At 38.1% G+C, this 24616-nt stretch overlaps 1 protein-coding gene across 1 annotated transcript in view; it reads right to left on the bottom strand.

Moving 5' to 3' along the window:
• Positions 1-23928, bottom strand: part of lsp1a (lymphocyte specific protein 1 a) — a 32972-nt gene extending 9044 nt beyond the window's left edge. Inside the window, exons 1-10 of the mRNA XM_032547702.1 lie at positions 23602-23928; positions 12437-12583; positions 8199-8571; positions 7193-7332; positions 6291-6531; positions 5733-5861; positions 4317-4360; positions 2453-2534; positions 1831-1965; positions 966-1064 (exon numbers count right to left, since the gene is read on the bottom strand). Of these exons, the coding sequence (XP_032403593.1) occupies positions 966-1064; positions 1831-1965; positions 2453-2534; positions 4317-4360; positions 5733-5861; positions 6291-6531; positions 7193-7332; positions 8199-8571; positions 12437-12583; positions 23602-23660 (1449 nt within the window). The 5' untranslated portion in view covers positions 23661-23928. The remainder of the gene's footprint in view (positions 1-965; positions 1065-1830; positions 1966-2452; positions 2535-4316; positions 4361-5732; positions 5862-6290; positions 6532-7192; positions 7333-8198; positions 8572-12436; positions 12584-23601) is intronic.
• Between the last annotated feature and the right edge of the window lie 688 nt (positions 23929-24616).

Raw genomic sequence — 24616 nt, forward strand, 5'->3', positions numbered from 1 at the left:
GTCTTCCATTTTTGTTTATTTCTTCCATCACCTCCTCTTATTAACAGTAAACAAACAACAAATTGCTGTGTTACCTCCAGCATCTGGTGGAACTCATAGTCATATGAGTTTGAGTCATTCAAATGAAATAAATGTCACTTGTCATCGTTTTGCGTTAATTTAGTTAATGTTGCATCGAATTCAAGATGTCAGATTTATCTATCAGAGAGATAGATGAATGCCATGTGGAGTCTGCTTGAGTTGGAGTTGTTATTACACTTAAGCAACAGCTACTCCAAAACCAATGGACAATTCAGTTTTACTTGTCTTGACTTGGCTCAGTATAAAAACACAGACACCTCCTCCTGGTTTTACCTCAGTGGAGGGCGCAGCCTGGCAGCAGCTAAACCTGCTTTATCATCCTAATAAAGCGAGCCAAATAGTTATCAGATCTAAAGTGTTGCATCGTCCAGTTCTTGACGAGAATGCAAGCTCTAGTAAAGACGCCCAAGCTTTATTTCATTTTTATGAGTTTGTTTAACTTCTTGCGTGCTGTTGATGGTATGTTCTCATGCAGAGACTTTAGCCAAGTTAGCTTTAGCTGTTTTAGCTGGTTTAGCTGCACTAGCAGCAAGTGTTCCTGTCATCTTGTTTTGCCATACAGGGGACAAGCCAAATAAGAGTTTTATATTGATTTTGCTTGAGAAAATAGAGGGTAAAAAAAGAGAAAAATGCAAAATACAGGCAAGAAAGGATTAAAAGTGAATAAATAAATGGCACTCAATGTCGAACAGCCAAAGACAGAGACAGAAGACACTTCATCATAAGAATTAACACATCACTGCCAAATCAGATGTTACACTCAGAATAAGATGTCACTGCACAACTATGAACTTATGCTTAGAAACCAGAGATTATGTTTATAAAAATGTTTTTTCTTTATTTGACATAAGAGAACAAATTCAGTAGATTCAAAGTGAACTTACAGACGGTCGGCATGGTGACTGTTTGCTGCTGGGCTCTGAGGGGCCTTTTACCCAGTGTGTGATCAGGCTGGCCACGCCCACTTTCAGACTGCCAGTGTCCTGATTCAGAAAGTAGAGGAAAGACAACATGGACTTCAGTTTTACAACCATTTCTTTGTTTTAGCAACACAAAGGAAAATGAAGGAGTAAAAATGTGATTTTATTATTTCCAAATTCTTTAATCTGATACATGATTGAGGTGATCAGTGGAGATGAGTAAAACTGTTATAAATTTTGTATTTAGCAAATCATTTTAAAGTAATCTTATATATATATATACAATCAATTTATCATACAAATTCATATTATTGATGTCATTCATTACAGACTGACGAACACAAAGGTCATCTGTTTTGCTGATGTCAAATCAGCAGACAGATAATGAAATTATTTTATAAAAAAAAAATTCTATTTTAAGCAGAGAAATGTGCGACTGAATATTGGATCGTTTTAATTAAATTTAAATCCTACATATCTGAAGTGAGTTGGAACAATCTGTTTTGTACCTCGGGACATATGAATTATTTTGGTACCATATAAAGTAAATATCATCTAACTTTTCTTAGTCTGCATACAACTGGTCAACTTCTCAGCCTCTAGGCAGAGAATCAAGCAATACAAAGGTTTAAAAAAGTTGCAGTCTCAAAATTGCTACATAATTTCATCACATTGTTCTTACAGTTTAAGCTTCTTTCAATGAGATATCAAGAGGTGCCAGAGTGAGTAAAGTCTGCATAGTCCCAGTTGGAGGTCCGTAAAAATTGGTCTATGTTCATTCTATATATTTATGCCATATGTAAGCAACAATCTGTGTGTGTTTTGTCACCTTGCATGTTGCTCCTTTGTTCAGGCTCCAGGCCTCTCCAGCCTCAAACAGATTCTTCTTGGAGGCAACGACCTCTGGGGAATTGGGAAGGTCAGAGAGCGACACCTTCAGTGCCCGCGGCTCCTGGGAGGTTTTCTGAGAGGAAAATCTGTGTTTTCAGCATGTACATAACCTGACTATGTTTATGAAGTCTCATATATAGTGTATTGTTATATTGAAGTGGTTCAGTTATCATGCAGTAAACACATTTAAATGTTTTTAAAGATATGATCAATAAGACCTATCTAGTTTTAAATGTGTGCTGCCTTATTTTTTAATGGTTGGCCCTTATAATGTGTATATATCACTGTATCAAAATGAGCTAGTGTGTAGATAATATATCAAATAATATTTTATATTACTGAAAATAATTATTTTCAGTAATATAAAAATAATTGAAAATAATAATAAACAACTGAAAATAATTATTTTCACTTTTAATATAATAAAATATAATTTTAATATAATTTTTAACTAATTATATTACTGAAAAATAATTATTTTCAGTAATATATCCAACATTACTGAAACACATAAACATGTACTTTTTGTCCAATGCTGGAAATGTGTGTGGGATGCTGACCTCCACAGCGTGAGTGTACTGCTCCATCTTATCATCGATTCTGGTCAGGAGGAAGGGAGGCTGAGTCTTCTTGAAACTGTTGCTAAATTAGACATAAGACACTGATGTCTGTTAAAATGAAAGCCACAAACGGTTAACTAGATAAGACAGAAAACTGTCTGTGTGCAACTTTTCACTTAGCTGTCATGATATGTCATTTTAGAGCTTCCAGAGACTAAGCCTTTTTGTTTCTACACAAAAACAGATAGTCAAGACTAAGCAATTGCTGTTTTACCTTTGTAGGTCAGATATTTCCATACATTTCCTGAAGGCATCTTCATATGTTTTTTTTTGTACCAACTGACAAGTCAGGGAATCCCAAAGGAGTCTCCCCAATGTTGGACCGTCCACTCTGGGTTAAAGGTCTGCCTCAAGCAGACGAGTTTAAGTACCATATTTTCAGAAAGGACTGGATTCACTCAATAGAGATGTTATTGAGTTATTCTTCTTTAGAAAATATCAAGCGTGAATTCTCGAAAGCTATCAACAAGGAAGTTAAATGATCTTGAACTTATACATCCTGATCCCTTGTCTTGAAAGTTCCTCAGAACTGATCATTTCCTTCTGCAGACTGCCTGGAGCCGCCGTCCCTCACCCACTACTGATGTCAGACAGTCCCTGACATCTGGACTCCATTAAGCAGAGCTACAAATCACAACCTAGGAGTATTATATCCTGAGAAATGTATGTTGGTTGACCTTCTTCCTTGTGTTGCCATGTCTGTCTTAACTTCAGGCAACTAAGAGTTAATCAGCAGCTCTAAAGCAGTTAGGACAAACAACTGAAGATTTAGCCATTCAACTTTAGGCATAATGATTAATAACAGCATTTTCTACTAAAGTAGATTTAAAGTGATTTGAAAGTTCTTGCAACTTCCACCTTTTTTCAGACCAGGGCTGCTGATGTTAATTCTGAAAACAATTCATTGTGGAAAATTTTGTCTCTCCAGCATGGAATGGTTTCAAAAGCTGCCTCTTTGAGAAATATCAGCAGGCTAAATATTAGCTTTACAGACTAGCGATGGGGCAGCAATCTTTGTTCATTGGCTGCTTTAACTTGTGATGTCCAAACCTCTTAGTATTCAAGCCAAAATCATTAACCTGAAAGTAATGAAAGCCCACAAATTGAAATGCTTTGCAGATTAAAAACACAAAACATTTCTTGTATATTTTATTTCATCTCCTCAACGATGAACCAAACACACATCACATGAACAGTGTAAAGTTGTCAGAGTTTTGTTAGGAGGGTGAATCTGTAAATCCCTTCACATCCAAAGCATTTAAAGAGTTGTTCATTAAGGAAAGGCTCACACTTTTAGGGGTTAGTTTTTTGTTTGGTGGCATATTTTTAGCCTTTGTCAGAAACAAGAACTCTTTGTTCTTTACGGAAGTTAACTGAATGGGTGCAATAAAGACTACTTGTTGGAAGTTCTTATTGGTCTTATTTACTATGATTGCTAAAACCAAAGGAGATAAAATATGGTCATTGAAATAGTTGGATTAAAGGTTAATTTAACTTATTTTACTTTAAAAGCTCCAAGTTAGTGGAAATGACAACCATAAAATCTTTAAAAAGTATCTGCATCAGCCGCCTTTGAGTTTGACCACATTTCTTGAATGGTGACTGTGGTGACATCATTCTGATGGCCACAAACGGCCCATCAGCCACACTTTGGACACCGTGGACTAGCAGTCATATTCTGTTTTACTTTGAATAGAATCTTTAAAATATTTAAAATATTTCATCAACAGTTTTGTTGAAATATTTCAAAAATAATAACTTTTTCTTCTCATTAAAAAAAAAAAAAGACTGAGAACATAGTTACCTTTTCTTTAGTGAACGGTTCAGGGAGTTGGTTCTCTCTGTGATCTGAAAAAGAAAAAAAGTTTGGGTCATGTGTCATACCTTCAGACTGTCAAGTTCCTAAACAAAGCCCCAGATGTCCATGGTGCTACACATGCTTACCAAACTCTTTGACATGTTTAACACTTAGTTGTGACAGTGTGATTCTTAGTGATTTTTCAAGCAGAAAGCCACAGAGCATCTCATCTTCCAGGCAGCCCTGATCAACATGGTGACACCTGAGTCATTTCAAATAAAAGCTTCTGTCAGGGCTGATGATGAGGACAGGACTGGGATAACATGGTACCTTTTCAAAATTGAGCTAATTATAATCAGAATATGTTTCGGTCAAAATATTGCTGCATGAAAGAATTAACTGATAGCATTTTGATGCATGAAAGAGCAAAAATCATTGAAACATGAGGCGCAGTGGATGACTGCAGGTGTAAATTGTTAGCATAGTTCATTGACAAAAAGATTAAAATACACATTTCTGTGGCATTTAGCATAAAGAAAATAAATGTGGTATTTCTATTTCTAGTTTGATCTGACTGAAGTTCACACAGTGAAACAAAATGGTCAGTGTGTCGTTTTATTCAGTTTATCTCGACGTGTGGTCTCATCTGTTCATAAAGTCTTAAACATTTGAAAGCAACGTAAGTGTGGAAGTATCAGTGAACTCTAAAACAACGTCACATGCTGCCAAGGTGCAGCCAAGTCATGCTGGCTTTGCAAACTCACGCACACACACATGCAACTTACAAGAGCTAAAAGACTGAACTCATCATCTGCAAAGAGAACACAGTTATGTTCATTCCTTTATTGTATGTTCAATAAAGTTTATTTCACAAAAGTCAAAGTAACAAAGCCTGGTCTGGTGCTTCTGTTTTTGGTTATTTTTAATGTCCTTTCTAATTGATTGTAAGCAAGATTAAAACTGAGGATTACTTAAACCAGGTAGCAAAATCTTTAACTAAACTGATAAATAAAGGTAAGATAAACATGGTGGTGTCCTGTTAAAGGCTTTTTGCTACATAACATAGGATTTTACCAGATGGGGTTTTAATGTAACTTTAATTTCATTTCATTTAACAACACAAAAAATAAAGTCGTCAGCTAACTAACAGTTATTGTCATCTGACACATTCATATCATTCTTTTTTATTTCTTTCGTCCAGAACAGATACAAGCTTAGTTCCACTTAAGTTTATTATTTTTCCAGTTTTTAACCCAACATGCAGGTCAGATGTGAAGTGTAAAGTTCTGAAAACATGCTGCTTAAGCACTTTTTGGTTGTATAAGACTAGATGATGCTGAATACCACAGCACAAAGTAAAAATAAACAGTGTTTTACAGTTTTGCAGCTGAAAACAAAGTCATGCTGTTCAGTTTTTATCACCTTATGTGTTGAAACTTTGGGACTGAACGCCTCCTCTCCTTCTGCACTGGACGTACTGAGGCTCTTCATCCTTTCTGCTGCTTCCATCCTCCTCCTCTCCATGTCTTCCCTCATCTTTCTTCTTTCCTCCTGAATGGAATTCGAAAACACTCGATCACATCATGTTGTGCAATACGGTCTCATATGAAACAGACATCATTTTCCTCCCTGAACATTCCTCAGCGAAGTCGTCATTTCCAAAATATTCTGGCTGATGTAAAAGGAAGTTTTTTTTTTGTTTTTTTGTTTTTGTTTTACTTTGGTCATAACAGCAGCTCCTTCTTACAAAAACACAACCTAAACTCAATTCACCCCGAAAGTTTTAGGACTTGATTGTGCTAAATGGCCTTTACTGAATGATTGACTTTCTTTGTACTGCCTTGTTGCTGAAATGTGCAAAAAAAAAAAATTGGTTAATCTCTAAGCTATTTTATTTGATATAGTCAGAGAGATGATACATTTCCTCCACATAAAGCCAAAGCATCATAGTTTTTATTTCACTTGTTCTGCTTTAAGCACCTCCTCAGCAGCCAGCTGCTGCTTCTCCTCATCCTCTCTCTGGCGCTCCTCTTCCTCACGAGCTCGCCGTCTCTCCTTCCGTCTCGTCTTCAGCTCTTCCAGCTCCTGCTCGGCCTCAAACTGCCTATGTCTAATTTGCTCCAGCTCCTGACTCTCCTTCTCCTGCAGGCTCTGGCGAATCCTCTCCAGTCTCTGCTCCGCCTCCAGGAAGGGCTTCGCCTCCTCTGACTCCACAAATTGTCTGCATATGACACAAATATCTTGGTTTTGGCTCTGGAGCACATATAGGACTCATTAATTAAACAAACAATTAAACAAGTTATCTGAGTTTATTATTTTATGAAGCTTTAGTCCCAAAATAACTACTTTTGCCCTTCTAAACACAGAAATATGATCAGAAGAATATTGGTGATATTTGTGTAGGTTATGCTGTCCAGGAATACCAAATCGGTAACATTTGACGGGTTGTGCATAAGACTGACATGACACTATCATAAACATAAGCTGTTATGTTCATGACATAACAGCTGTCATGAACAAGAAGAAGACTTTATGAATGTTTATGACTGTTGTCATGAAGTGTCATTCAGTAAATAATGACAATTGTAATGCAAAGTTGCTCTAAAAGTTGCATTAAAAGTCTATTAAAAGTGCAAACTTTGCATTAAAAGTGGCATTATTTACCGAATGACATTTCCATGATAATAGGCATGAATATTCATAAAGTATTCTTCATGACAGATGTTATGTCATGTTTTTTTTTTGAGTCATGTCAGACTTGTGAACAAACCTTCAAATAAAGTATTACCAAAAAATCTATTTCTTTCATGCTGGATAAATTAAGAGCGTTATGTTTGGACTATTTTCTCACACACACATACACGCACACACCCACCACACACCTGCTAGATCTGCTCTTCTGGTTCATGACTGATGTCACTTCCTGGCGGGCCGTGCCACTCTCTTGGCTGTTGTGTTTTGGCTTCTGACACAGGAAAACCTTGGATGTGTAGGATACTTTAAGTTCTTTCATTTTCACTTCCTGTTGGTAAAATGTTGGAAAAAAAACACTATTTGAACATATCAGATTTTTTTTTTAATGTGTACCAGACATTAAAAATCTTGATCAAATATGTTTTAATTTTTTAATTTAAAAAAATGTTTTTTTTCATTTTAAATTCAAAATGTTCTTTTTAACAACAATGTCTGATATTCATTTGTTACTTTTAGTCAAGTTGTATTTATTGTTACTTTTGTCTATTTCAAGTTATTTCAGTGACCGTTGAAGGCTTTCCATTCTTTCAGAGAGGCATGCCAACAATTTGCCCACATGTGTAAAACATTTGAGTTAAACCCGGTTTCTCAGAGTAACTGAAAGAAAGTCTCTCTCACTCTAAGCAAGATCTCTTAATGTTAAAGGAGAGTTTTCCTTCTCACTGTTGTCACATGCATGCTGCTAACTATGCGTTTGTGACTCTGGGATCCACTGCTGACTGTAGCTACATGCTCCTTCTGATCAGCTGGCTTTGACAAGCTAAGCTTAACTGCTTTGTTTACCAGCTATGATCAAGTTAGAATACATGAAACTAACTTTTAAGTCTGTTGGGTTGGACTAAATTAACACATTTTAACAATGGATTTTTTTCACGTGGTTTTAAAAGACGATTGTTGAGAATCTGCACTAAATAATAAAACTGAGTTGAATTAAATGAAATTAGTGGTGTAGATAGCTACATATTGTTTCTCACAACACTCTAAATCTAAGGAAGATCTCTCTGATTTCATGACTATTATCTTTTACTTGATAAATTCAGAAACAGATTAATGACAAAAAAAAATAGAAACAGAAAAAAAATTCTGAGCAACTTCAGAAATCAAACACTTAAATGTTTGATACAAAACTCTTACCTCTGTATTTGACCTTTGAGTCTCTTGTTTTGTGGAAAGCAGCACTTTGTCCTTCTTCATTTCCCCCCTCTCCTTCACTCTCCTAACCTCTTCTTCATACTTGTTCCTCCTCTCTGCCTTCATCCTGATGCTGTCAGTATCTTCCTGATCTTGTCTTTGAACTGGACTGAACGGTGTCGAAGCAGGGTGAGCAGCCTTATTGGCTGCATTGTTCTTCATAAAGACATTTTCTTCTTCTTCCTCTTCTTCTCCATCCTGACTGAGCTCCTGCAGTCGCTGCTGTCTTTGTTTTTCTCTGCGCTGAGTCCAGTCACTAAAACCCTCATCCTCCTCAAGAGAAGGGGAACTGCTGGGTTTCAGTTCACGATCATACCTGAAGTAACAAGAGACAGTCATACAAATATGGTTCAACTATTTGGGTGGCACACCTGTAACCATGTACCTCTTAAAAGGGCAGTGTTATGTGTTTCCAAGACATATAGTGCCATTTTATAGCCCAATCAAGTAACTATGTTAACTAGAGTTGTAAGAACTCCCATATATAAGATATGACTTAAAAGAAATTAAATTGCTTAATTTAAGGCCTTGAAATTGGGCCTCTGTTTCTTCAAAAACTCCTGCTCTTTCTGAAACTCCGCCTTCAGGAAGACAACATGGCTCTTCTTAAACCCTTTAAAAACATTTTTACCAGCGTTACACTGAGAAGTAGCGCCTATAATGAGCTCAGTAGGACTTTCTGAAGGGCAGCTACAGTTTAAAACAATGAACATTTTTATTGACCTTCTTTTCAAACTATTATTCATGTCCTTTATTCCGTCTCCTCTTTGTTCTAATTGTATAATTGGGTTTTAGGTTAGCTTAGGGAACTGCCGTTCTCCACAAAAGATGCATCGCTTTGCCCAATTCATTTCAAGCTCTCCACTTCAATAAATCTTTAAAATCACTTTGTTGTAGTGTGGGCCTTCCACGTAAATTAGGAATATTTCAGTAACTGCGTCTCCATTGACCGTATAATTGCCCAATTGGACATTTCGAAACACACCAAAAAGAAAAAAACTCCAGTTTTTTGGTAAACAGTTTTGGAGGTAGGTTTTTCGGCTGTATCAAAATTGGTTCATTTTGCAAAACTGCAACGGAAATAGTTTTTTTCGCATCACACGGGTCACAAAGAAGAAGATAACAGGAAGTAGTTGGAGGATCATGGTGTAACGTTTTTTAATGACTTGTTCATGTGTCATTTCAATTGCGCCTCTTATTTAATGGAAACACAACAATTATGAGATTGCATTTTATCAGCAGACTAATGAGAAAGTTTTGTATAGATTTGTCTGACTCAGAATATTTATAACACATTCAGAAACACTGTTATTGTTGACAGGGAGGCTTGGAGCTATTAGCCAAACCTTTTTCTCAAAGCTTTTGTAAGAACTATAACTACATTCCTAATAGTAAATATGAACAAGCTCTCTGGAACACAGCTAAATATTCTTCTACCTACGAGTATTAGCTGGTTTTAGTGCCAGACCGTTATATTGTTAACTAACAGTTATTGGTCAGTGATTTTACCTTTCAGCAGCACACTGAAACAATGTACTCTAAAGGACATAGGTTCTTCTTCCACGAAAAGATTACAAGGTTCAACAAAAATTATGGATTCAGAGATTCTAGGAAGAGTTGGAAACTTTTTGAATAAAGAGTCAAATAAGCTAGCACTTTATGATATTTCTGGCTTGAATCAGGGCTGTCCAAGAGCTACCTGCAGCTGTTACATGCAGGATGGTATGATGTCTTACTCTGCCACCTTTAATCAGGACTCTGTTTCCTAGTGAAAATGTGTTCTGAGTCTCCGGGAGGTGGCAGGAGGATTTTATTAACATTCCACAGATGATTACTGGGTGATCGCTTGATCACCCAGTAGAACCCTAAGTCTCTGATTGATTCCTGATGAAGTAGCAAAACTAAAATACCAGCAATTCTGTTTGGGAGTCACTAAAACTGCTTTGAGGTCTCTGAAGTGTTTCCTTTAGGAACAAGGAAATTTACTTTGGCTGCTCATTTAGCCAGTGGAGTAACTATAATCTGCTTCGCTGTTATTCCAGCAGATGCTTATTACACTAGAAAAACGATCACAGACTAATTATTGAATTGCCACAAAAGGCGAATTACAAAATCTCCCATCTAACCACAAATTAAAAGGGAGCCTTACATCACTGCTATAGTCATACAAGAGGTATGGAAATGACAGACTTGCAGCAGCAGAGTTACCTAATGTTGAATCACCACAATTCCAGGCCGGCTGAGCCTGCCATGAGACAGAGGAGGTGTTGGAGGTGAAAGCAGTAATTTACAGGCCTTAAATTTCAGGTCTCCTGAGACACCACAGGTTGTGGCATGGTGATGCTTTTTCTCTTGAGACATTCTTTGCATGCTATGTAATAAGAAAGCAGCTGCATGTCGCTCTTCAGATCATCATCATGGTGCAGGGGAGAGAGACTGTTTACTGCTTCTCTCAAGCAGCAAACAATCTGCTTGAAGGACTGTTTGCTCTCAAGCAAAGAAGGTAAATCAGCTAAGACTGTTTGACATTAGATGGTCCCACAGATGTCCGGTGCCTCGGTAGGACACCATCTCGTTCTTTTTATGTTTGTTGTGGATTTCAAGGTGTTAAAGTAAATTGTCTTTTAAGTCATATTTGAAATATATACAGCACTTTTATAACAACTGAAGGTAACATAGTTACTTGATCATGCTATAAAATGCCACTGTGTGCCTGGAAAATACTTTAAAAAAGAGGAAAATATTGAGTGTACACATGTACAGTATATACATATCTTGTTCTTATAAGTCCTGTTGGGTTTTCAGTGAAACTCTAACATTTTTGTTGCAATGCAGCAGCCTGTTTGTGTGATGCAGTTTTCTGTAGTTCATTAAATTTTTCACCTGGATGCATTCTGACCAAATCAGGTTGCTATGACAATATAAAGTGATAAAATGTTCTTATTAACAATGCATTTCCAAAAAGTTTGAATCTCCAGGCTCTATGGAGGAATATTTTTGCCAAGAGCACACATTTTCAGTCTGAAAGCAGGATTTCAGAAAAATTCATCCATAAGACACCAAACCTTCAAATAAATATGACATCATTTATTATCACATTGATTCAATGGTTTGGCAGTTTACAGAAAATTGTCTCGGTTTAAGCATGTTTTACGTAACAAAAATAAGCAGCTAAGATAAAAATTAATGAAAGCTCCCCTGAGAGGTCTGGATCTGTTCCTCGCAACACACCCAAAAGAAAATATTTGAAAAACTATATAACAAAAAAGAAGGAAAACCCAGCTAGGAAACATCCTAATCAATATCTAGTATTGATTTAGATAAGGAGAAGTAACAGCTTCCCTTCAGCAGAGCTGGAGTCTCTTATGCAGAGAGCATGCAATGAGGCACTAGCTGATCATCCATCCGTTTTCTGTACCCCTTAGTGGGGTCAGGAGGTGCCTCTCCAGCTAATGTTCCGGGCGAGAGGCGGGGTATACCCTAGACAGGTCGCCAGTCTGTCGCAGAGCAACACAGAAACAGACAGGAGGCACAACCATGGACACACACACACGCCCACCTAGGGAGAATTTAGAGAAACCAATTAACCTAACTGTCATGTTTTTGGAAAGCTGGAGTACCCGGAGAGAAGCCACCATGCACAGGGAGAACATGCAAACTCCATGCAGAAAGACCCCAGGCCAGGAATCGAATCCAGGACCTTCTTGCTGCAAGGCAACAGCTCTACCACCTACCAACTGCACCACTGTCAGCCACTGGCAAATCATGCAAAAAACAAAATGTAAAAAACAGTGAAGTGGATAAAAACTGATTCAGTTCAGTGAGCATTAGCATTTCCTTCACTTATCTCAGTATGCATTACAATATCAGGTGCAAACTGAGAAGAAACTCATTTTTGATAGTATGCTGAATGACATATTTTACACTCATTTTTGAGAGAGTGGGCAGGAGTAAGGGTTACTTCACGACTTCTAGAATTATGTTTTAGCGGCTTTATTATACAGGACCTATCTAAACTTGTAACTGTGACGTCAGTTTGATTGATTGATATAACCATTTGTTTGCTAGAGAAGTCTGCAGTCTGATTAATAATATATCAAAATGGAAGTCAAACTCGCCCGTCTCTTATAACATGAATCAGCTGCAGTATGAAGACGGTCAGTTTTGTTGTGTGTGCTCACGTGTTCCTCTCCTCCAGCGCCTCGCTCTCTGGTGACGAGTCTTCAGGTGTTGAGCCGCTGTTCCGTCGGCGTAAAGATTCTCGAGCCTTTCGGCGACGTTCCCGCTCCACTTCTTCAGCATCCTCAATGCTCCTCTGAGCGGTGAGTCTGGGCAGAAGAACAACTACTGAAGTTCCAGGCATGGAAACATCCCAGCGGCTTTTTGTGAAAATGCTACGTATGCGTTCAAACACGCCAAAAGGAGAGGAGCAGCATTTTCATACATCAGTAAGGAGTGGTTGAAAACAGGGCATTAACTAATGTAAATGCTTCAACACTTTTGATAAAATATGCAAAAAGACTGCTGGGAAACGTGCAAAATGTAAGTTTATATCCACAGTATGCGTTGTGGTGTAAATTCCACAAATATTTCACATTGCTTCATCTGTAAACAGGTTACTTTGCATGTTGTTTTTACCCTCAATAATGTAATGTTTTGGATTCTATGTGTTCCTCTATCTCTTTTATCCTCTTTTATCTGCATACACTCACACGCTGCAGTTGACATAACCATGTTTATGTGTGACTACCGCTAGCAACAGATTGAAACTGATTAGACTACCCTTTAGGAAGGACACAGTTTGCAGAAAATAATAAAAGCTAAACACACGATACAATCTTTGCCTCACTTGGTGTCACCCCTAAGGTGAACTAAGTGTGGCCCAGCACTGGACAGTGAATGTAACTCTCTCTATTCCTTTTTTATGACATGCATGTCTTGTAACTTTTGACAATTTTTCAGCATTAAAGCCTGTTTTTTTTTCTTTTTATTTAACCAAATCTCATTATTTCTCAAGGTAATAACCCTGAGGGGTTCTGGTCAGGTTCTGAAGCTGGTTAACGGACCTGGTGGTGCACAGAGACAATATGAATGAACTCCAACAGTAACATGTAACCATAGAGCAGGAGTGTCAAACTCATTTTTGTTTTGGGCCAAATCAAGAGCACAAATGCTCTTAAAGGGTCGGTTGTGACGGGATGTATTGATTAAACCCGTTCACAAACTGTTAAAATATCAATGAATTCTTAAAATTAAATAATAGTGAACATCTTTTCAGTCCTTCTAGGATGACACGATTGTCTTGTGATTTTTTGCAATAAAAACCAAAGTGTTTGTATTACTAATTTGGAAATATTTGAGCTTATTTTTGACAGTAAATGCAACTTTTTATTACTTGCTGTATAGATTATGGATTATAATCTGTCATCAATTAAGGCTGAGGCAGCTGTTTAGTACAAGTAAGAAAGTTTTTGATCATTTTTGCAATAAAACACCAATTAAGTATTAGTGCAAAAAAGTTCGTGGATTTGTTGATTTTGCGTGAAATTCACAAGAAACTGGAGGGACTGATTGATGAAATTTGGCAGTATAAGATAAACTACATTGCTTTGATTGATAAAATAATATTTAAGCACAATTAGTGTTTATGATGGCCACATAAAAAGCTATGATCTGGCCCATGGACCTTGAGTTTGACACATGTGCCATAGAGGGTTACCTTTTCTGAAGCTGAAGCACCAGCCCTAGTATGCAGATAAGTTGGGTGTCATTGGTGTGAACAGTTGGATGGAAAATCAGTGGGATTTTTTTATTTATTTTAATTGTTGTGAGAACAGAAGGAACAGAAGTGTCAGGCCAGCTCAGATCATTTATATGTAAAACTCATAGATTACAGTCATGACACATTGAGCTGGAAGTTGAGAAAATAAACTTGTTCAGTTTTTTGTTCTGTCAATAAACCATGTCATGACAGGAAACAGAAGAAAGTGCTGTTTCCTGGTGGCGGTGGGCATTGATATCTCACTTATTATGGTGAGTCTACTTTGATGCTATAGATGCAGTCTTGATTTCATAAGGTCAATTTCTCAATCTCTGTCTTGAGTTCCTGATTTTGTACAACAAACATGATTTCCCATCATAGGCTGTAATGACAAGACATGACACTTAAATTTTTTAAAAGCAAGTGTTTTTGTTTCAGTTTGTTTTGGGAGGTTTTGCCAGTTGTAAAGTGCTAGGAATCAAACTCACAATCTCCATCTGGATGTAATAGATCAGAACTATATCAGATCAGACTGATTTCATGAAAAAAACGCTCATTAGTGCAAGTTCAGATTTTTTTTTTTTAATTGGTCAAAGAATTATTTTTATTTCACTGTGCTTTCACCTTGCATTTTCTCTCTTAATTATTGCTGAGGTATTTTGTCATTCTCGGCAGCATCCCCAACATACTAAATTTAAATGATAAATCATTAAACTGGTGATTTTAAGCAAAGGTGTTACAAGTATTTTAACTTTCTTCTGCTGCATTTTTTTTCACAAAAACATTCTTTGTTTCTCTTTCTCCTGCCATGTAATTATTGCATAGAGATGGAGATTTTAACCTTGTTTTCCAAAACGGGCTTAACATACAGAGCTCATCTGTGCTGATGTTGCCATTGCAGTGACTTTAAACAAACTTCTTCTAGGTGGTATTCTTTTGTTGTAAACCAAAACCAGAGGCAAGAACGGACATGCTGTCCCACTGAGCGTTTCCTCAAATAATTGTTGATGAAGTTCCCTTGAGCCACGTCATGGACATCAGTCCAGTCCACACCAGATTAGGAGCAGTGATTTATCTAGAAGGACACATCCAGTTTTTAAGAGCAGAAAAGTGTCTGCATGAATTCAGTTAACGTTTAAAATTTCTTCATACGAATTCTGAAGTCAGATCAGGAAGTGATCGTTGGTTTGAGTTGATTTGAAGCTGAGTTCCTCAGTTTGAGGTGGCGGAAAGTCACAACAACATATTTGAGGATGAAGTCGAATATGAACATGCCTCACACTGCCAGTCAGAGGTTGTTGTCTTCATTTGCTTTCTATGGTTTATTTTTGGGTACTTTCATTAAATACTAAGAAAGCTACACTGAAAAAAGAAAATAGTTGAACCAACTTAATTGAATTGCTTCAATTGGTAACAAGCAATCCAATTACGTTTATCCAACTCAATCTATTAAGTTGGTTTAACTTGGCAAATTTAAGTCAGTCTTTCTGAAATCATTTAGTTTACTTCAAATGAAGAAGTAAACTAATAAAGGATCTTTTTTTTAAAGATTTCTTTGCTCTAGTGGCCTTTATTTAAGAGTAGTTAGACAAGAAAGTGAGTAATGGAAGATGGGGAAGACATTCAGCAAAGGTCATCAGGCCGGGAATTGAACCTGTGATGGCCACATCAAGGACTAAGACCTGTTTATGTGCTCCACCACTGCAGCATCACAGTCGGTACAGGATCTGTCTCTGGTGAAGCTTGTGTCATGACGTCAGATGTCAGGATACGAACGAAGCATTGAACTTAATTGTTTCAAGTAAAGTCAAAGAAAAGTTTCTTTAAGTTAAAAATGTAGAACTCTTAAGTAAATTCAACACAAAAAAAGCAATTTGTCATCGAACAAACCAAAAGAATTAAGTGAGATTAATGTAAATAAGTCCAAAACTTGTTCAATGCTCGTTCAATCTTCAAATCATTGTGTCACTTGTGCACAACAAAAAAGCAGCTTCTCATTTCTGTGTACACATTGCAAATGCTTTTGGTCATCATGCAAGTGAATATGTCCAATTCTCTGCTTTTGTGTTTTCAGTTGCTTATGTCATGTTGATCATCATTCTGTGGGTTCTGGTCAGAGTCGAGCCAAGGCTGCTAGAAGTTTGTTCAGCATCGTCTTCCTTCTTACATGTTTATTTGCCATAATTTTTATTGCTTTTGTCTCTTGGTGTTCCTTCCCAGATACCTTTCATATCTGGCCACCAGCCTTCTGAATACTCCTTCAGAAGGTGACTCTGTTGTTAATGTTTATTTGGACATTAAGGAAACAAAGACAAGACCGGAAATCTAGACGAGTCTAACAGTTCTTCGGAGCCTCGCTGTGTCGTTGGAGCAGAATCGGTTACTTGGCAGATTTGTTTCATAGCAGATCCATACTCACATGATGGATAAGAACTGACGGCAACCACACAAAGCCTTTTGCTCTGTTTGCACATGTTGAAGTGCAACAGAAGAAGAGGGATCACAGTCAGGAGGGAACAGGTTGAGGGTATTATACTTCAGTTGTTCTTTTGTAATCTCTCACGCTGTCATCAGGTGGATGAATGGATTGAATGATACAATAATAACAAGGTTTAGCATTCAGCCTGAAAGCCCTCCAGCCTATGTGGTGCAGACGGGCATGGTGGGAACACGTTATAGATGAAGTCACTGTGCTGCAGGAACAAGTCAGAACAGAGAGATGCAATGAGTCACTGCAACTCCAGAACATAAATCAACAGGTGGGTTCAGAGGCCACAACAAGTCAGACTCCCGCTTGTCTTTATTTTATCAATCACTTGGGCAAATTTACTGAAACTAAATTAAGTTCAACTTTACGCTATACTCAGACAAACAATATGAGGCGACCATGAGACAGGACAGCAGAAGCAGACTTTGAGGTATCTTGGCACAACACAGAGTTGATTTTCTCTATGAGAAAAAAAAAAAATTGGTTTCATAACTACCAATGCGTTGGAGCAGAAACAAGCATGAGATTTTTTTTTTAGAGGAAAAACTTGACGTTGCAGTTCATGAACTAAACAAGTTCAAAGTTTTTTTTAAATAAAATTACTGAAACTCAATATTTCAAACCCAACCTGGGATGCGTAGCCCAAACAACTGACTGCTTTGTGTCACTTTGACATGGAGCTAATGTTGATACATTTTGATGCTAACTCTGGTAGCTGGTTGGACACCGTTGACCAATTGGACATTTGAGAAGATTCCACCTAATTTATGACATTTTCCTATTTGCTAACCGTAAGAGAAACTTTGAGATTAAAGATTTAGCATTATTTTTGAGTGGAAAAAAGGGAAAAAGATCAATTCAAAAGACCACTGTGGTCAGGAGAAAACAAGCTGGCAGCTGTACAACTGAAACAACTCTTCATTGATTTACTTTTCCTAGCAAGTAGCTAGGTAGGCCAGAAAAGAACTGGTATCACAGCTACCTATGACTGACGGTCCTTCATCCTTTTAATGAAGACAACATGTGGAGAGTTGCGAGAGGCCTGTGCTCTCGTCACTCATCAGCCCACCTCCCCCAAACACATTCCAGAATGTCTTATCTCTTTGGACACACTGAGGCAACCCACACATGAGTCAGAGATCCAGTCTTAGAGGTCACAGATCTGCCCCGGTCTGTGCTGCAGGCTGAGCCAACCTGACAAAGAGCTGATTAAAAGCAGATCAGGTCTGCGGCACGCCTGCCATGACCCCTTCACATAACAGCAAGCCCTTGTGACCGCTTCTTCTGTCACACAATAAGAAACCTGTAAAGAATCTGAGACCAAATAAAGTCTTTCCAAAAAAACATCAGCACTAGTTCAAAATTAAGATCATGCTCTAAACACCTCCAACATCCCTCCAACAAATATTTAAGAGATCAGAGCTGATTACTTTTTTCATACCAACAGATGTTCAGAACTATTGGGACACACCTTTAAGAATGTCCTTTTTTATGAGTAAGGTTCAGGTATTGTTGTTTAATCTCAGTTATTCAACTGTAAATGAAAATTTCACCCAAATTTTTACTGAATGAAAAAAAAACAAGTTAACAGATTGAATTTGTATTTATTTCTTCTTTTGATTTTTGACAACTACTCTTCACACCTTTGGTTGAAATGCCTTTAGTGAGGGACTTATTGAACAAGTTTCTGACATCTGTCTAATATTTGAATGATTTCTTTAATGTACAGCAGGTTTCATCTCAATAAGATCAAGATCTGGGTTTGTCTGGACTTTCCATTTCAGAATTGTCTTTGGTGGATTCCCTGAACATTTTGTGCCATTTCCATGTTTCACTTCCTGTGTCCAGACTGATTTCTAGATGGTTCAGTATTTTCCTCCACTAACTAGCTTTTTTACATAGTGAAGTTAATGTTGGTTTTTTGATGGTGAGCTGACCAGGTTCTGCAGTAGATCACTAAACCCAACAATAAGACTTCTTTGAATTCCTTCTTTGCTACAGTCTTCCAAGCTAGCTGTCTGAGGTTCTACTGAAATGGTTTTCTATTCATGTTCATCTGAAATGATACACCTGTGTGTACTTCTAGCTATTTAAAATGGCAATATACTGTATGTGGGAATGTCTGAATTTAATCCTGACCAGAAGCTGCTTTGGTAGTGGCCTTCGTCTCACAGAAACCAACAAATGGGTATATTGGGCATATAATTATACTACTGAGGCCACTACGTTAGTAGTATATGTGCATGAGACCTTATGCACATATACTGTATATCTCATGGATATCTGAGGCCATATTTGGTCTCAGACCATATTTGGTCTCAGATATCTCAGACCAAATATCTGAGACCATATTTGGTCTCAGATATCCATGTGATATCTATGTGTCTAAATTTGATACAAAAAAATAGGATTTCATCATTTTTTACATCCTTCAAATTTGTACCAAATATTAGAAACATAGATCTCAGTATAGAAGACAATTATAAACCAAAGAAACAATAAACATTATAGAGAAACCACTACATGAAGTTGCTCAGAAGCAGGTCAAACATGTCCAAACAATCTGAACTCCCTAAGAGAAGGGAAGATGACGAACGGTGCTGAAAAACAGCCGAGCAGTAAATTGTCTGATACAGCAGAGGGCTTGGAGTCACTCCCTGCATTTAGTGTGATGTCATGGTTTCTGTCTGCACCTCCACACAGAGTCCATCTTCTGAGTCAACTATAAGTCAGGATGAGAGAGCCAAACACTGCCAGCTGTTATCTTGAAGCCTTGTGATTCTTCCAGTGACTCGCCAATTACAAAACCTCGACAGAGGCAAGAATCGAACCGTCAGCATTCATTCTGATTCAGAGGAAAATCTGAAGTAACTTTATGAGGACAGTAATTCATACATAAAACCATATATTTGATGTCAGGTTACAAGACGTTTTGCTGACCTATCTGAATGTTCATAAATACATTTTGGAAAACTGAGAGTCATTGGGATAGGTATTATATTATATATATATATATACCACTGCTCAAAAAAATAAAGGGAACACTCTAATAACACATCCTAGATCTGAATGAAAGAAATATTCTCATTGAATACTTTGTTCTGTACAAAGTTGAATGTGCTGACAACAAAATCACACAAAAATCATCAATGGAAATCAAATTTATTAACCAATGGAGGCCTGGATTTGGAGTGAAATAGTGAAATAACACTACACGCTGATCCAACTTTAATGTAATGTCCTTAAAACAAGTCAAAATGAGGCTCAGTATTGTGTGTGGCCTCCATGTGCCTGTATGACCTCCCTACAATGCATGGGCATGCTCCTGATGAAGTGGCGGATGGTCTCCTGAGGGATCTCCTCCCAGACCTGGACTAAAGCATCCGCCAACTCCTGGACAGTCTGTGGTGCAATGTGACGTTGGTGGATGGAGCGAGACATGATGTCCCAGATGTGCTCAATCGGATTCAGGTCTGGGGAACGGGCTGGCCAGTCCATAGCTTCAATGCCTTCATCTTGCAGGAACTGCTGACACACTCCAGCCACATGAGGTCTAGCATTGTCCTGCATTAGGAGGAACCCAGGGCCAACCGCACCAGCATATGATCTCACAAGGGGTCTGAGGATCTCATCTCAGTACCTAATGGCAGTCAGGCTACCTCTGGTGAGCACATGGAGGGCTGTGCGGCCCTCCAAAGAAATGCCACCCCACACCATTACTGACCCACTGCCAAACCGGTCATGCTGAAGGATGTTGCAGGCAGCAGACCGCTCTCCACGGCGTCTCCAGACTCTGTCACGTCTGTCACATGTGCTCAGTGTGAACCTGCTTTCATCTGTGAAGAGCACAAGGCGCCAGTGGCGAATTTGTCAATCCTGGTGTTCTCTGGCAAATGCCAAGCATCCTGCACGGTGTTGGGCTGTGAGCACAACCCCCATCTGTGGACGTCGGGCCCTCATACCATCCTCATGGAGTCGGTTTCTAACCGTTTGTGCAGACACATGCACATTTGTGGCCTGCTGGAGGTCATTTTGCAGGGCTCTGGCAGTGCTCCTCCTGTTCCTTCTTGCACAAAGGCGGAGGTAGCGGTCCTGCTGCTGGGTTGTTGCCCTCCTACGGCCTCCTCCACGTCTCCTGGTGTACTGGCCTGTCTCCTGGTAGCGCCTCCAGCCTCTGGACACTACGCTGACAGACACAGCAAACCTTCTTGCCACAGCTCGCATTGATGTGCCATCCTGGATGAGCTGCACTACCTGAGTCACTTGTGTGGGTTGTGGAGTCCGTCTCATGCTACCACTAGTGTGAAAGCACCACCAACATTCAAAACTGACCAAAACATCAGCCAGACAGCATAGGTACTGAGAAGTGGTCTGTGGTCCCAACTGCAGAACCACTCCTTTATTGAGTGTGTCTTGCTAATTGCCAATAATTTTCACCTGTTGTCTATTCCATTTGCACAACAGCAGGTGAAATTGATTGTCAATCAGTGTTGCTTCCTAAGTGGACAGTTTGATTTCACAGAAGTTTGATTTACTTGGAGTTATATTGTGTTGTTTAAGTGTTCCCTTTATTTTTTTGAGCAGTATATATACAGTATATGTGTGTGTAAAAAAAAAACAGGCTTTATGAGTTTATGGAAATAAAGCAATTTATGCTTTATTTATGGAACAAATCATGTTATATGGAATAAATAATGAATATCCATTCAAATGAATAATACGATTCATTATTAATAATGTAACCCTACTACTACAACAACAACAACTAATAATAATAATATATCCATACATAAAAATAATATTTACTGTTATATAAATATAACAGTAAATATAACTCTGGCTCAGTGGTCCCATACCCCTGGTCCTCGGGGCCCTTGCTGTCCTGTCTGTTTTAGATGTTTCCTCACTACAACACAGTTGATTTAAATGACTGAAATACCTCCTTAGCATGCCTTCAATTGCTGCGAAAGTCTGTTAGTCACCCATTCATTTAAGCCAGGTGTTCAGCAACGGGAAACACCTAAGACATGCAGAACCAGGGTTAGGGACGGCTGCTGTAGCTAACAGTAAATTAGCAACGGTCACTACGACACACTAAAGAAAACAACGTGACATAAATGAAGTTGACTGCCAGTGACAGAGGTTTGGTTTTGTTTGGGGGCAAGGATCTCCCCAATCAGTGATCAGAGTATTCCAAAGTATGTAGTTTGTGGGCATTCACAACAATTTGTAAAAAATGCCCAAGACAGCTACAAAAGAGTCTTTGAAACCTATGAAATATCAACTGGGGACCAATAAATGTGCTAGTGTTGAGGTGAACGTGCATTCCTGTACAATCAGAAAGACTGCACAATTTCAATTTTCATGTGCAAAAAGGAAAGTGTTGCTTAACTTAAACTCATGAAGGTCAAACTAAAGTTTTGCACAAAAAATATAAACAAAGTCCAGGACTCAGGGAATGATGTTCTTTGGACAGATGAGTCATTTCATACATTTGAAGAACAAATACTCATCAGAAGTCATGGTATTCTTGAGAAAAAGCTAAAATCTTGATCTTCTTCAGATATTGTTTTTAGCTGATTGAAACATTCAAGAAACCAGTTCAACATCTCACAAATGTAATCCGTCATAAGAGCAGTCACCAGTGATTGTTACATTGATGATGAATGACATGGATGTTGCTGATTAACAACACCTCCATAGCAGGAGTGTGTAAATTCTCAAATACCACCTGATTCAGACGTCCTGGAACTCCTTTCATCAGGTAGAACTTTCCATGAGTCAAATTCATCTCATTCTGGCTCGAAATAACATGTTGGTACATCGACGTAAGATTTTATGACAGCAATCTGACTGGTTTCGATTGATTGACATGTAACTATGCCTTTTAGCGCGTCACAAGTTTGCACAGGCTAAACACACATCAGCAGTGGGTGAATGTGGCTTTAAACAAGCATGTGAGAAGGAAATTCAAACTATATGTTTGTTGTTTTGTTGTGATATCTGAGCCAAAAGCTTTCCTTCAGAGTCCTGGCTGACCACATCACGGTCTCTCCTCTGTCCTCTGCTGTCTGCCTCCTACTGGATCTGGTTGTAAACAAGATGTCTTGCCATCAAAAGGCAGTCACTTCTCTTCTATGTTCTTTCCTTACTCCCCTAGAACAAATGAATCAAAGCAGTCATTCTTGTCCAAATTAAATAAACATAAATATGTTTAAAGTGAAGTGAAATCTTTTTATTATATACTGCTCTGTGAGAAATTTATACTTTTTCTTGTTTCTTTTCTTTTGGCTGCAGATATAACAACACAGAAATTTAAGTTGGCATAAAATGTAAATGAATTTAAACTAAAAGTAAGACGTATTAGAAAAGTATTAACTTGACTAAAGGAATCTTTTTAGATCTTTTGACTTGTTTCTGTCTTAGTTTAGTAAAAACTGTTATAACCTGTTATAATCTTTGTTATAATGAAAAAAGTGAACAGAACTGAGGAAACCATAGGAAATGATTGAATCGTAATTTTAAGTAGCACCCCAAATGACCAGTCAAGCTATGGCTGCAGGTGCAGAAATTATTTGAGTCACTGAAGAGCCTCATAGAACCAAACTCAGAGAGGCAAACCCCAGAAGAAACAGGACATACCTCCATACATGAGCACACAGAAAACAATAGATGGACTCAGGTGACCTTTCCCCTCTGACTCTGGTTAGTGACACCATTTCTCAGAAAATCCTTCGGCAACTACTTTGTCTTAAATGTTTCAACTGCAAAGTCTCCATTGCCATCCTCAAAAAAACAATAGTGAGGTCTAATAGCAAAATGACCAAGCAATAGATTAATTATTTACTACAAATATTAGCTTGTGGAAAAATACACCTAAATCCCCATGTGACCCATAACGTTTCCACTAATCAAAGGGTTTCCACTAAAACAGATTGATTTTCCCAGCAAACACACTCAAAATCTGAAAAAAAAACAACTGACAAAACCTCTCAGGTTTGAGATACATGTCTTTTAAACATTAACCTCAGTGGCTGTGCAGCTTTCTAAAACAAAAAGAAACGACCATGAGAAACTGAGATGTATCCATCACATACCTCATTAGATTTTGCAAACCCTGTTTGCTGGAATTCCTCCTCAGCAGAGCGTGGGACATGTTTGCCTCTTTTCTGCCTCTAGTTGTCCTTTTCTTGTTGCCTCACACTGGTGGAAATAACAGAGATCACACCAGCTGCTGATATAGCTCTAAGATCAACCTCTCTGAAAGAAGTTTTTTTGTCCTGAAGTTGTACCAAGTTAAACAGCACTGAAGTGTGTGAGAATCTGGGTGTAAATGGTAAAGTCTCTTTGAGCACACACACACATGCACGCCCACAGTCCCAATCCTTACAAAGCTTGTTGAGAATGCCAGTAAGGCTCAAGGGGACTAGCTCCTTTCTCTTGTGGAGGCTGGATCTTTAGTCGTTACACTCCCCCCAGCACACACACACACGTCACCCCTCCCTCTGTTCTACATGTGGTTTTCATTGAAGAGCAGCGAGATTCAGAGTCCCTCTTCTCAGTCTGTATTCCATCTCTGTTTGTTATTCTTCCAAATGTGGTTTTCCCCACCATGGAATAAAAAACCAAGAGCCTGTCCCTGAAAAAAGAAGAATCTACTACTGTGGGGTCATCGGGTTCTGGAATACACTCATTTTTCTGTTTCGGTACTGGATGAAGAAAATAAATATGAGAATATTTTTTTTATTTTTATGTGAGGTGAATGAACATATACACAAACAACAAGCTGAGTGAATGTAAAAAGTCCTGGCACCAAAAACAATGTAGTGAGCCATACAAATTACTAATCAATACACAGATAAGCATATTTACAAAAAAAGTATAATTTGGCATTTATAACATTTGCAGTCATGCATACCCAATGCAATTCAGTTGTGTAAAAGGCACGAGCTGCTCCAAAATGCTACAGCAAGACTTCTGGTGAAAATCAAAAACCAGAACCATATTTTTGTAATTTTAACTTTATCAGCCCTATGTTAAAATTAAGATCTTCTTCTTAAATATAATATATAATATAAATACAATATAAAGCGTTTTTAAAGTATTGTAGTC

This window comes from Xiphophorus hellerii, chromosome 2, assembly GCF_003331165.1.
Source record: "Xiphophorus hellerii strain 12219 chromosome 2, Xiphophorus_hellerii-4.1, whole genome shotgun sequence".
In the NCBI taxonomy this organism is placed as follows: Eukaryota; Metazoa; Chordata; class Actinopteri; order Cyprinodontiformes; family Poeciliidae; genus Xiphophorus; species Xiphophorus hellerii.